Source organism: Haemorhous mexicanus, chromosome 1 (assembly GCF_027477595.1).
Source record: "Haemorhous mexicanus isolate bHaeMex1 chromosome 1, bHaeMex1.pri, whole genome shotgun sequence".
Classification (NCBI taxonomy): domain Eukaryota; kingdom Metazoa; phylum Chordata; class Aves; order Passeriformes; family Fringillidae; genus Haemorhous; species Haemorhous mexicanus.
The window spans coordinates 32,039,571-32,054,608 of NC_082341.1; the positions used below are offsets into that span (position 1 = coordinate 32,039,571).

A 15,038-nucleotide genomic window follows, 5' to 3' on the forward strand; every position below is an offset into this window, starting at 1 on the left:
CAAACTCCAAAGTCTCTTGCCTCCTTTGAAAAGAAGGAAATCTTAAAGGCATCCATTATCATGCTTTAGTTATGAGAGAAGCCCTAGGAACTATCCTAGAAAAAAGCTGCTGCAGGTGACTTCTTGGTCTCCTGGGTTTCCTGGGTTAAGGAGAACATTCTAATTTTTCCCTTAACATACAGTTCACTTTTCAAAATCCAGAGACAAACATGTTTACTACACATTTCTCTTCTTTGAAAATAGATATTGATCAAAAAATAGACACTGTAATTAAAGCTGAGGTAGGCTTTGTTTTGAGGTCAGGAGGGGCATGTTGGCATTGTTATTTTGGTTTTTTGAAGCAACAGCTGATTTTGGAAATGCTCAATGTATCCATAAAAATGGATGTACGTCTAGTTTCAACACCTACTATAATTACAAGAAAGTTTAAACCTGCACAGTATCTGAATTTATTAGTAAATTATTAGTACCATCTGAATTTATTAGTAAACTATTAGTACCATCTGAATTTATTCAGTAAACCTTCATTGCAATACATACCACAATTGTAAAAGACACTTCTGGTTTTCTTTAGTCAATACAACTACAATTACTGTTATTAAAAACAACCAGTTCCCTTTGAGTTTTCCTCTTAAAGGAGAAGATTAACCTGCATTTAAGCCAGGTTATTGTTCCCCATTTTGAGATCTTAACCCAAAGTTATACAAGAGATACTTTAAAAGCAAATATTGCAGCTGTAAATACCTACTAGAAGAAGTCAAGTTTAAAAGCAGCCTTTGGGAATTCAAAGCTTGTTTTTATAGAAAAAGTCCAAACTAACTGCACTTCAATTTGGTAATGCCATTTCAAGAGCAAACAACCTACAGAAATTACCTTGAAGAAATTTGACACAATGACTGAAGAGACATTGCAGGCATGTAGCTTAAGGCAGCATTGTAACAGAGCAGAAGAAAAGTCAGCACTTCAAACCTGGGATTTGAAAGAAACATTGGAATTCCATTACTAACTTTATTTTTTAGAAGAAAACAAATTAACAGGGAAAATTTTAAGAATTATTTGAACAGATTTGGCATTGTATTTCAATTTAATCAACAACTGAGTAAGCTCTTCCCCTGCACATAGTAATATACCCTGGCTGATCTTTCTGCTACATTTACATGTGTTTGGAAACAAAGAAACACATGACAAAACACAACATACACCTATCCTCCTTCAGTCTGCAACTATACTAAAAATTAAAAGCTCAGATCCATTAGGGACTCTGAAGCAAAATCCCATGCTACAATTTCACCTGTTCTGGGCTGTCAGCATCTCCCTCTGAGGATGAGGTCCACTGTACACAACCCTGGACAAACCATGCTGTGACAAAGCTCCTTCAGTGAGAGCCATGGAGCCAATGCTGGAAGGCTGAAGGAAAAAAGGGTCATTCAGAGCATGTCCACCTCAAATCTTGCTATAATGCAAGTGGAAATAGACAGCAATAAGCATCACCATATTTACATATGAATTTTCAACAGGCTCAATGTTATCTAACTGTTTGGATGTTATCTGTTCATTTTACACCAAATAAGGTATACAGCTTCAGAAAAGTAAAAAAATACATAGCTGCTGCATGGGTATTATGCAATTGGGACTATTCCACCTTGAAAAGGCCTCAGAGACCAGTTAGCAGTACTCAGAAATCTCAGAACTATGTTCCTATGTCATCATACAACATGTTAAAACTACTTTTCACTTTTGTTCTTAACAAACAGGCCCCCAAAGCATATAGGGCATTTGAAAGACCCAGTCTGGATGCTCCAATTGGTTTGAACTCCATGCCCCTTCAGGTTCTGGCCAGTGAGATGCCTGCAGCCTTGGGAGACACTTGATTGGCCAAGACCCCTGACAATCATGGTAACACTGCCCTTCTCAATCAGGAATTTCACTTTACAGCTGTCACTTACTTCATGATAGACAGAAGGTTTGGACAAAGATGGAATTGTGAAACTCAGCACTTTGTTATGTCCCTCTTTGTCAACTATCTCCTGAAAAAGACAGAAGATATCAATGGTTACACTGTACTACAGAAAACAGACAGCCTAAAGTGTTAAATACTATTTATTATAGGGACTGCTAGGGATACTATAACAATCCAAGCTGCAAGCTAGAAATTATCTCTCTATTTGCTTTCTATCACAGCACATTTTGTTTGTTAATGAAAAACTCTTCAAATAACTTAGCCAAGGGCACATCCATTTGCATACATAACCCACATTAAAAACACTAAGAGGAAACATCATGTTTAAAACAACATTATCTTTCTTTAATTACACACTGTTTGCTAATTGTGAAGGTTAACAATCAATAATTCTGTTCTGAAAACTATTAACCATCAAGTAAGCACTCAACAAATAATTTGTTTTGGAAATACTACAGCTCTGGAATGACTGCAGCCTCATAAGCACTTGCAAAAGCCCAAGTCTGATAACTCATTCTATGGAATTAAAAGAAGCATGGATGCAAAGCTTTAAAGAAGCTACTTTCCTGAAAGATACCACCACAGCAATAGCTGGCAGACTTCTTGCTCCTGTAAGCTAACAGGAGACTAATGGGTAAGGCAAAACAAGACGTGGTTTTGTACCACAGAAGAGCACTGGAGTATTAAAATAATAAATTTTAACGATCCAAAGCAGATTTGATCAAAACAAACACCACACACTAGATTTTACTTCCCTCTTTTCTAAATTTCAGCAGCTGATTTCATATATCCAGAAGTAATAATTAGAGAGAAGTTTCAGAGTCTCCTAACACCCATGCTGGAAGGCTGAAGGTCTAACTTCACACAGTAATTATTAAAACTCCTGTCTTAAAATAAAAGACGAAGTGGTAAAGGAAGACTGAAAAGGATCAAAAGGGCACACAGAGTTGCTCCTTCTGCACAGCTTCTCCACTATCCACATAAACCAGTGATACTTTCATTTTTAATATTGCTCCTGGATAAATGTATAGGAGAAAGGGAAAGAAAACGGCTACATCCAAACTTCTAAATTCTAAAAATATTAATATTTGTATTCTTCATTATAATCAGATTTGTAATTAAGTTTCAGGAGTATATTTCAAGATGTATTTGTAGAGTATGATGTGTTTTAAAGTGTATGAAGTGTATTAAAAAAACTCCTGATAATTACAGCTAGGAAAGCAAAAAATTTCAGCTGCATGCACCACCACTGTACATCCCTGAGCTGAACGTAGAACAATCCAGTTCATGATCTCAAGGTTCACCCACATAATTCCACACCCCTCACAATGTAGCCAATTTAAAATTATTCTGAGCAAATTTTTCATTTCTCATTTTCCTTTAGTAAGAAACTGCAGGACTCCTACTAAACATGTTAAGTTTCAAGAGTCCAATGTACATATTTACATAGGGATTACTTTTATATTAGGCTTCGTATTTCCTCTTGGTTTTGAATGCACAAGGTTGTTGGTTAAAAAGAAAACAAGTATCTAAGCAGGTCACCTACTACCTTTTCAACCTGTACACTAAAGAACAATACCATCTTGATTGTTTCAGCTAGAAATTTTATGCAACACCAACAGCAGGGAAGAAGTCAGCGTGAGTACAAGGCACTGCTTTACCATTAAGCATTCCTTATGTCTTAAAGCAAAACAGGGAAAAAAGTTCCCAAAAGTCATGCTGATCTACAGCTTCCTAAAGAAGCTTGCTGTGAAATTCTTATGACCCCAGGCAGCTGGAGATGGAAAGCCAAGTTACTAATTGAGAAAGAAACTCTTCAGAGCTAAGACAGGATGTTACCAAACTGGTTTCAAGCTTAACTTAAATGTAATCTCTTCTGGGAGAAAAACAAGTGATTATAGCCACATCCATGAACCACCTTAAATTACTTCACCATGGATATAAAGGAGTGAATTGCCTTAAGGCAGAAGATAAGAGCAAATGCTTTTCAGGAATGTTCTTCTTGTCAGATACAACTGAGCATACAGAAAAAGCAGGAAGCTTGTACTCCGCCTCGGGAGGAGTGGAACATAAGGGCTTTGGTCTCTTAAATTAGACTCCTGGGTGAAAAAGACATTTCCCCTTGCTTGGTGAAGACACCTATGATTATTTCTAGGAGATGGATAGCAGCTGCCTTCTCCAGATTTTCAGATGAAAAGACTTGAAGTTCATCACTATTTCGCTTCACAAAAAGCCTTCCTAAAACAACAAGAACAAACTACACAGACAAGAATCCCAATAGACATAAAAAACCACAAAATAGCCATAAAAAGACTAAAATATGGTGCTTTTAAGGATTCCTTACTAATTCTGTTCTTCAAAGCATAGATATAGTAACAAAGAGGATATTTTCATTAAAAGTATTTTTAAAATGTCATGGTTACTTCAAAATGGACACCTTTAATTTCTCAAAGCTAAGCAAGCTGTTCGGCAGTCAAGTATTAGTTGAAAGTAATTTTTTTGTGATTTTAGTCCAGATAGTCAAAATACAGGCAACAATTTCAAAAGCAGTGTCGCGAAAAATTCTCAAGCAGAATGTGAGTTTAATCACCATACCAAGAAATAAGTAACAAAAAATACAAAAACCACAGAAAGAGCAGAGAAAATATTGACCAAAGAATGAAAGTTCACGTTGTAGATTTCTGACAGACACCGATTTGAAAAGTTGAGACTGAAATAATCACTTCATTTTAATTCCAAAACAAAATGTTGGAATACAAACCAAGTTATAAACTCCGAGGAGAAGAGCCTCTATGCATCCACTGCTCTGCAAATCTCTGCTGGCTGAGACAGCAAGATAGCACCACATCAATTCTGGCAGAAACTGCAGCGTAAACCGCAGCAATTGCTCCTCACCACTGCGGTAGAACTCAAAGAGCTGGTGGCAAACTGGCTCCAGAAGCTGAAATACAAGTTACAATCATGAATGAATAAAACATTACAAAAATCTGCAACTTTGTCTGGATCAATCCTTTAGCCAATACTTTAAACTGATACAAATAACATTTTAGTTATCGGGGCATGACTGATACAATACCTGCTCAAGTCACCTTACACACTTTCATGCCTGTCACATACTTTTCTATGATAAAAGTAGAGCCATTCATCCTACTTGAATAAAAAATTCCAATGGCTGCTTTGCCTTGTCTGTGGCTCACTTCCTCCAGCCTCAAAGGCAAAAAATAGAGGATAGTTATCACATCCCTCATACCTATTAGTATCTCTAATATACAGGCAAACTACCTGAACAAACAGTCTTGTTATCCTACAACTCCAACAGCATACACAAAATGAAGCTAGAAGTTTTACCCACCTAGTGAGAAGAGCTGTATAACACTTTAATTCCAAGTATTACAAAAACTTAGTACACAATAGAATTAGTATATTTTCCCACTCTCATTATAAGCTTCTAGAAGCTTCAATATATTTATACACTTGAGATAGAAATGTTAAGCTGATATAAATGGATGTAAAACACTGAACTGGAAGTAATACATCAAGCTAGATCAAGTTAAAAAAAGATTTTAAAACAATGAAGTTTTCAGTCAGCCTGTGTTCCTGTATTTAATGTGCTTTCTTGTGCTACCACCTACCTCTGATATAAGGATGAAACACTGTGTTAAGCACCACCTGTCAGTATATGGAAATTAGGGGATTTCCTAATTTTCTCCAATTAGAAAATATTGTCAAAATTAGAAGGCACTTTCAAAGGCAGCTGAACTACTAAATTCAGTTCTGCTACTTGTCTAGATCACAACTTTAGTTTTAGTAGAGCAAGTTTTCAGAAAAATAAGAAAGCTAATTCTATATTCATCCCTTTATTGAAGCAAAGGAGGCAAAATCACCAGGGAGACCATGCTAGAAAAATACCTGCTTGCTTTCCTAAGCTTTTCCTCCTGAACATGGAAAAAAAGTCAAGTCAACATTTCTTACCTCCCAAAGCTATTTCTGAAACTGAAAGATCTTAGCAGATTTGAGTTCTTTTTTAAGAAGTAATCTGGGACAATCTGATCCATTCTAAAAAAGAGGAACTTTTAGCTTCTGAGAGATATAGCTTCATTTTGGAAAAATCATCCCTGAAAAACCTACAGCAAAGGCAAAAAAGCCATGCCAAGCTAAACTAGTCATCAGTTTTAAGAGCAGTACAGCAAAGATTCTTCTAGAAAACCTTACCAGCAGAACTGTGTTCTATTTTCAGCTTATATTTTTTACACAATTCGCATCCTTCCCATAACGAAGTATCAGTTCTGAATGATTCGCTTGAACTTTAAAGGCCCATAAATAGCTGTGACAGGTATTCATGTTTACATCATTATCTCACTTCAGACAGCTTTGTATCAGCACATTGAAATGCATAATCTGTACAAAACAGATTTTCTTCCTCAAAATGCCACCACATGCTACAACCTAATATCAAAACGCACTAATGACTATTGCTGTTTCAAGATATTTTGAACTAAAAGATAGAAAGAACTAGACTGAGAGGTTTCTTAATGCTGGAAACAGAAGAATGTCCAAGCAATTTCACCCCTCTTCCTTTTAAGCTGCACCCAAGTGTGCTAGACACTCCAAACACTTGCTATTTCCTAATGCAAGTGCCTGTTTGGCTCCTAACTAAAAAGACAGGAAGAGTGTTTTAAGTAAAAAGCAAAAGAACTTCAATCTTTGGGAAAAAAACCCTTCACACCTTTATTTAATTATTTTTGAACACTGGAAGTCTTTAGTGAATTTTAAGTCCTTTAAATCTATGCATCTTCTGGACTCTCCTTTCACTGAATTACATTTTTCACCTAGCAAGTGGCCCAGGAACCTCAAAAGTAACTAACAAAGTCTATACTAGCACAGCTACTATGAAGTGGATGTTAAACAAGTAGTCCATTTATCTTACAAATGGCTAATTAATTTTTTGGAAAAGCAAACCAAAGCAACCCATATAAAAAGCAAACATGAACCAGCAGGAAAATGCAGTTACAGATGCCAGTACCCATGATTACTTTTCAAATGCTTAAAAGAAGCCCCACATCCATCCTGCAAAACAAGATTAATCATGATTTTATGGTACTGATAATTATTGTAAGTTAATATATTCAAAGTATACAGATGTCCATTTTTAAACTCTGCAGTATTTGCAGTGTCCATGCATTAATCCTTCACCCTTGCACTACACCTATGAGATAAGAGAGGACAGCACATACCCTCCACAGTACAGCAAGATGACATTACACAATGCAGCTAACAATCTCAAATAGCAGTGGAAAGATATTACTTTTCTTTTTAACTGCTGGCTTGTAATTATTTTCACAATGTGGAAAGCTCCAAGCAGCCTCTCCCACAAAGCAATGGCTACTTGGAGAACAGTCCAAAAAAGACTTTAGGACTTTTTCTCAAGGCAGCACAACACTCACTGTCAGCACTAGCTTTTCATTTCAATTCAAAGTGTAACTAACAGGGAAATCTTCAACATCTTCCCCCTGGAATTATCCCAACAACCTTCTCAAGCAGAAGTTGCAGCAGCACCCTGCTACTAAGGCCCCTGAGAAACCTAGTGATAGTCAGAAGTAGGAAGAAATCAAAGAACTTATGAAAGTATTAATTAGGCTATCAACAGGGAGACTCATCAGATTAATTTACATTTTGATAGGAATTCTGAAGCTCAGACAGGCCTGACTCAGTAGTTGGAATGACTCAGAATGCCTTTCTGAGCAGCAAATTAAAAGTACATTTGTTCTTTGCTGGACAACCTGGGAGTTCCACTATCAGCATTCTCTCTAAAAGCATATATATAAAAACCTTTTATCCTCTGACCTTTAGTACAGGCATAATCTCAAACTTTGGGAAGATGCCTTATTTCTGGGTCTTTTCAGAAGAATTAAGGATTTGGTGCAGTATTAAAATAATGCACAAAATTATTTCTGGATGGTACAAGGCAGTTAACAACACACAATTAAACCCAGATCAGGATGTTCTGGACATCTTAAAACAAGGGCAGTCTTACAGGGATACAGAAGGGATGCAGAACCTTCTTAGTTCAGGTTCTGAGAAAACCTGCCCCCTCCCACCCCCCCCACAATTTTTTCATATTTTGCCCTCATTAAGGGTACATCCACTGTATAAACCCATGTCTTTATATCATATGCATTTCAAACAACAAAAAACCTAAAAAAGCCCCTAAGCAACAATTTCAAAGGATGGCTAACCTAACTTTGTTCTCTTGCATTGTATAGACAAGCTTCTGACACCAAGAGATTCACACTCAAGTGATAATTACAGAATGAATTCTGTCAGACACAAAGATCTTTTCAATTCCTTAATGCATTTCTCAATTCTACATCCAAGTCCCGAAGCCCATGAATGTGACCTACAAGCTTAACTATGATCACTAGGTTACAAAACTTCCAGGTTTTTTTTCCATGATAGTATGTCATCACTAAGAAAAAACTTTTTGAAGGAGATTCTTCATCTATTACCTAGCATGCAAGGTCTTGGGTTTCATTCTGCCAGTGTTATGTCAGACATTTTGGCAGAATCCAAAATGAGAGATCCAAAATACTCACTTCACTCTGTGGCTCCTGAATTACATTGTAAAGAGATGAAATCAAAGCAGTCTTGTCTTTCAAGCTGGCAGCATAGCTGGATATGGATGCTTCTGGCAGTGTCTGAAATAAAAAACATTATAGGCAATTTCTATCATTAAAATATAACAGCTACTTCAACAAACAACTTTCCATTACAAGTCACTATTTATCAGAGTTTACTGTAAACTAAACCTTGTTTCACAAGGAAATCCTCACGTTTTCAGACCGTTGCCAAAAGACACACTGCACTCCATCACTTTGCAATTTCATACTGAATGTAACAACAGCGGATGGGAAATTGATTTTAAAAAAGTTACAAAATGCAACTGCCACTGTAATTTCCTTGTGAGATGTCAGTCCTGTGAAACTTTTACAGTTTTCAGATGCATACTTCAAGGACTTCTCAAGACCAACTCTACATAGGTAATGAACATTATTACCAGATACAGAATTACTGTGGAAAAGCACAAATTCCAGTTAATGCAAATTCCAGCTCTTCTCTAACACTAAACATATTTTCTGCCAGTACTTAAGAAGGTAAAAAATCTAACATTTTTAACAACTCTTTTAGAAGATGTATGTTTAAATGTACGTAAGTCTTACAGTAATTCTTATCTGCAGTCCTTGAAAGGACTCCACTCCACAGACAAGAAAACACACTTCCAGTGTATCTAAGCAGAGCAGGAGCAAAACCTACAGTCATGTCTGGTACTCAAACCAATAAAATCATTCATCTATGATATACATTTTCACTGCTCTCTGTCAGGAAGTATGTAGTCCCAAAGAGGCAAGGAAAAAAATCCTTTTAAGGAGACATTTGCATTTATCACATGATCTCAGCAAAACCCAAGGTTACTATCTTTCTTTTTCTAGAGATGCAAGCCCTCCTGCATACTTCACCAGCAGTGATTCAACACTTCAGGCTACATATTGGAGAGTGTATTACCTTGAACTCTGATAACCACTCCTCCACAACCCCAGTATCCACAGCTAACATCTTCCAACATCTGCTTCAAAACCTTCAGCCTGAAAGAATATGCAAACAGTTTGTGAATACTCCAGTCACTACATTAAGTAGATGATGAAAATTAGGTCTCTGTGAATATTTAAAAAATCTTATCATGCTTTTACTTGTTAACATTTTACATGCTGACATTACTTTGAACTTTTATTGTACCTCACTTATGCACGCTGCTGGAAGCATTAAGCACAGGACTCTTCACATACAGCAGTTTAATAAATTCCAACTATGTACTGCGTGGGAAGCAAGTCAAAGATTTTCAGAAATGGCATTCTGAAAACAGAAAATATTACCTCCTCAATTTCAATTTATTTTTCAGCTTCCAAGACTCGAGAGGAAACTGTATGGACTCACTGAAGAGAAACGACTGTTTAGGTTTTTCCAAGTCAACTGCTATTCCCAGCTTGGGAAAGGTCACTGAAATAAAGGCGGATGGAAAACCTTTCAGTCCTCCCCCACCATGGCAACTGCAAGACAATGAGCCTGCTGCCTTTGCATGGAGCCTAAGACAGACTCCCCAGCCCAACATTCTGGCCAGTCTCAGACAGAGAGAGGTCATCATCAATAGGACTTGAACACAGGAAATGTAGAATGGCTACTAAAATTAATTCCTGATTTCTCTCCAATTATGAGAAACCACTTAAGAACAACTGTCCCTTGGAGCAGCTCATTCTGACACAAAAGACCAATACATCATTAAGATACAAAACTACTAGAAGTTAAAAGAGCATGCTGTTAGCTTATCCAACTTGTTCCCATGGATTTCAACCAGTGACAAAATTAAATACTCATCTGAGGAAAAAATTAACACTATCTTGGTGAAATGTTCAGTCATGGGAGATATCCCATCAAGTTTTACTTTGCCAGTTTAAAATTAGTTTTGAAGAATTGATATCCAAGTATCAATTGGGCTTATCAGGGAAAGACAATTGCCTTTTATAACACAAATAGAAGTATTTTATTCTGAAATTGACACTGTATTAGAGCATATACAGACTATATACAGTATATTTTACGAAGCCTGAAGGGAGAGGAACCAGATATGATAATAGCAAGAGCTCACTATAACCTTCCAAAGCAAGGGGAGTGGGGAAAGCACAAACTTAAAGAAGGTTTTAAGTAGCAACCAAGATATTTCAATGCAAAGACAGGGTTGCAAGGAAATTACTATTCAGACATGAATGGCAAAAGGAATAAAATTGAACAGGCTGTCCAGCAATTTCATTTTCAGAATCATTTTAATACACAGTAATAACATATAGCAATCAGAGACTTCTGTGCCCCTTCTCCTAACTTGCATGATCATTAAATAATGGACCGGGACAGGTGAAATCCCAGGAAACCAACCGTGGCAATGTCCTCTCACAACCCTACAAAGACACACATGTCTGCACAAAGCTTACAAAACACTGCCTTTGGAGGATGAAAGGACAACAGGGAAGGGCCAAGGAAGTGTAAGGATTTAATTTTTGGAAACCAGACCACTGTCATGGCTGGATATGGGCTCCTCAAGGATTGTGGGGGAGGAAAGCTGCCCTTTATTTGGGAGAGCAGCAGGGACACATGGAGCTCAGCCCTGCTGAGGACAATGAGACAGCTGGGAGAGTATGGGTGACAGATGAGAGGGCAGAATAACATGGGTGACATTATGGCAGGTGTTTGCTACTCATCCCCTGAGCAAGAAAAAAAGCAAGAAAAAAAGAGGAATCCCTCTCCACATACCGCAGAAGAAGCCTCACATTACAGGCACCTGGTCCTAATATGGAACATGAACATGATAAGAGGGTACTCTTATCTCTTGGAGAGGAAAGAGAAGAGGGAACAAGTGCATTGATTATTACCCCCCGAAACAGGGGACTGAGGAGCCAAAGGTAGGCCCTCTGCTAAACTACAAACTACTAAAACAAAAAAAAGAAAAAAAAAAAGTGGCTAGTGGTGTCAAGGTCAGGGCAGACACAGCTGCAATGACCGTGACAAAGTAGATCACAGGATCCCAGTAAGAAGGATCAAAGCAAGAAGTAGGATCAAGAATGTCCTAGAATGGTTCGTGGGCTTTTGCAAAAATAGCAGCAGTAGCAACAGGAAAGCTAGGGCTCCATGGCTGAATCAGCAGGGGATCTGCTAAGAGAAGATACAGGAAAGGCCAAGGTACTCACTGTCACCTTTACTTCTTGTTGTTACCAGCAAGAGCAGTCCCCAGGAACCCTGGATCTCAGAACACAGAAAATTGCCCCAAGTGCCAGAGTAGCCGAGGAGTCTCCAACTGGAGAGGTTGAAAAGCCAGTTTGATAAGATCTTGGGCAGCCAGATACCTGTTCCAATGTTCACTACTTTGAGCAAAGGAGGCTGGACTTCATGATCACCAAAGATCCATTTAAACCTCACCCGTTTCTGCCATCCTGTATCAACAAAGAAATGGGAAGGACTGCCATGCATATTAATTTAGCTGAATACCAAATCTTTCTGATCAGCACTGACAGTCCCTGAAGGTGTAACAATGAAAATACAGAGGAGCAGCCCCTGAATGCTCAGCACAGGTTGTGTGCGAGACCCTGCTGGGAAGTGAGGCTTTGAAGGATAATACCATGTGCCAACAAACACAAATACTAGTCCTACTACAATTATTGAAGCAACCACCTTGCCAGTTCCTACAGAATGCCACAACCTACTAGCCCTGCTTTCATTCCTATGAAGGTGGACAAAGGTTTTGCAGAGTCACCTGTTTCTGCACTGCTGACAATAGTAACCATTCCCTACTAAACCCCAATAGCACAAATACCTGTCCTAAAACTGATGGCTCAAAGCAAAAATCCCATTATTTAAAAGAGCCAAGAGGAGTCCTGGATACACCAAGTCCACAGTTGATACCACATACCCAAGAGATTCATTTTTTTCTAACCCTTCTCTAGTGATCCATCAAGCATTATTTTCAGATTAAAGGTTCCCAGAGAACAGAGGTTTCATTTGACCAGTAAAAACAGTAAGGGCATCCTTGGCATTATCCACTGGAATAATACTCTAAGTTTTTATGACTAATTTCATGACTAAGTATTTAAAGATTTTTTTTTTTTTTTTTTGCAACAGCATGAACTTTTGAAATGACATTTGTAGAAAGGAAATAGGACAAAGTTTTTGCTGATCAGATCTTCTATATTTATTTTTAAAGTAGCAGAGGCATTCCACTGAGAATTAAGGCAGTAGAAACATACAGGGGATAGACAGTCCTTATTTTACCTACGTACTTTAAAAAAATCCATACATATCTGCTTAAACCACAGTGATATACATTTGAGTATCACAAATAAGAACTCTTAACTTTACAATTATTTTCCTTGAAGACATGGATTATGTGTTCAATTTATGTCCCCCAGAAGGAAAAAAAAAAAAGGTTTAATTCCACATATCATCTGTGTGGGATCTATTTAAACAGGCAGACAACCTACTGCTTTACTGAGGATTGCCTCATTTTCTTCTAGTTACATAACAGATCAAGTTGGACTTGCACAATATTTGGACAGAGTTGGAAAACCCAAGACTGTTCCAAAAGAAGGATTAACAAGTTTCAGTTAACAACACAATTTTTTGCTGAAGCCCACATAAAGTTTTAAAAAGTACCTCTAGAATGGGATTTTTAACACTAAGTACACCAAAAAAAGGCTTAATTTATACCATCTGTGAAACTTTTACAGGAAAAATAAAAGACCCAGAGGATTAAAAAAGCATGCCTTAATTACAGCTTTGTTTCAGAGGATATAACTGCAAGATATAGGCCACTGTAAGCATGAGATATCCCAGCCACCACAGAATTAAAGCAACATAAAGTGGATAAAGCAAATACCTGCTACTTTGAGGATAAAAAAGAGGGGAAAAAAATGTAAAATTGCATTAACAATGTACTTTATAAAGACCAAAACTATAACGGAAATTCAAATAACACAACAAACACTACACAGCATTTTTCCCAAAAAAGTCTTGTTTTAAGGTACATCAGCATGTAATTCTCTTTAAATGATTCTTTTTCTTGGTCTCTTCCTACTAAGTCCCTGCAAAGATTTCAAATGAGTGGAATTTGAGAATTTCTTTAAAAACAACCTTCATCACCACAAACCAAACAATACTTTGATTAAATATGAAAAGCAGGTTCGAATGTCCCCATGCTCCTTGTTCATCTGGATGTCCTGATGAAGATTTTTATAGCAAAGAGAAGTCTCAATTATTTAAATACCAAAAAGCTACTTGTGATGGAGCTCAGTAACAGCCAGGTGGTTCAGGACCATTGAATTTTTATTAGACAGTATATATATTCTTAGTTTATCTTACACATGAAGTAAAGCCACTTCAGGTAATACTCTTGCATTGCAGGTCTTATCTTCATATTTGCCACATGAAAGCAGGCACAGCTTATGCAGTCTAGCTAACACATGGCTAATTGTCTATATTTATATGGCTAATATAACCTGTATTCTCATGCATTGTGAGTTAAAAGAACTTCAGAGTATTTTCCACAAGACTCTCAACTTGGATTAGCAGCCAAAGACAGGATTTATAATAAATAATAATTAACAAGTCCTAAGCAGCCTCTGACAGCTGTTAATTGGTCTTGCTCTATTCTAATGCAATAATGTAAGTCTCCTTCCTTTGGAGATACCAATTTTTCTTTTGTTTCAGGTGAGCAGTGTAACTTGAATAAGATACCAAAGAAATTTATTGGACAAAAGCAAGTCTCATTTAGAAAAGACTTCTACAAAGTCCCTAAATAGGTAATTTTCCCTTCCTCACTCTTTACAGCACAAATACATCAGGAACTTACTGAATTTCCTGTTTTTAATAGAGGAGGGAGAAAAAGTTACATGCACTGAGTTGGTGGAGGGCCAGCCAAGACAAATTAAGACATATTCTCTGGCAAACTTACTAATGCAGCCATCTACTTAAATGGCTTTGGATTTTCATACCTGTCACACAAGACTTTAATATTAAAATATCAAATTATGTCTTTGAATGAAATCACAGACAACACATGCATAGGTTTTTCTTTAAAAAGAAGTTCTCACAATAGGTGGCTTTCTTGCTCTTTACAGCTACCCAGCATTTGTGGAATCCATCCACAGAATGCACGTGTGTAAATGCAATTTGGATTAAGTACAAGGAGGCTGGACTTGGATAAAAAAATGAATGCCTGAGTTCTGCAGAACTGACCTTCTGAAACCACAGTATTAGATATTTGCTAGAGAAAGTCACAGAGCTGGAAAAAACAAAAACAGGAGCCAAAAACTGCTCAAGCCTCATCCTCCGGGAATTGCTGGAAGAGGAGAATAAACATATACTGCATCTTTACCTAATCTGTAAAGTATCTGCTTGGAAGTCTGTATTATTTGCTAAAAAAAAAAAAAAAAAAAAAAAAAAAAAAAAAAAAAAAAAGCTTAAAGGGGAAACATGGAGCAGA

General features: G+C 37.2%; 1 protein-coding gene across 3 annotated transcripts in view; it reads right to left on the bottom strand.

Annotated features, from left to right (window-relative positions):
• HYCC1 (hyccin PI4KA lipid kinase complex subunit 1) overlaps positions 1-15,038 on the bottom strand; it is a 44,028-nt gene that overhangs the window by 13,954 nt on the left and 15,036 nt on the right. For all 3 annotated transcript variants that reach the window (XM_059844836.1, XM_059844852.1, XM_059844843.1), the window contains exons 2-7: positions 9,521-9,600; positions 8,554-8,655; positions 4,722-4,901; positions 1,947-2,027; positions 1,292-1,407; positions 874-969 (exon numbers count right to left, since the gene is read on the bottom strand). In XM_059844836.1, the coding sequence (XP_059700819.1) occupies positions 874-969; positions 1,292-1,407; positions 1,947-2,027; positions 4,722-4,901; positions 8,554-8,655; positions 9,521-9,571 (626 nt within the window). In that variant the 5' untranslated portion in view covers positions 9,572-9,600. The remainder of the gene's footprint in view (positions 1-873; positions 970-1,291; positions 1,408-1,946; positions 2,028-4,721; positions 4,902-8,553; positions 8,656-9,520; positions 9,601-15,038) is intronic.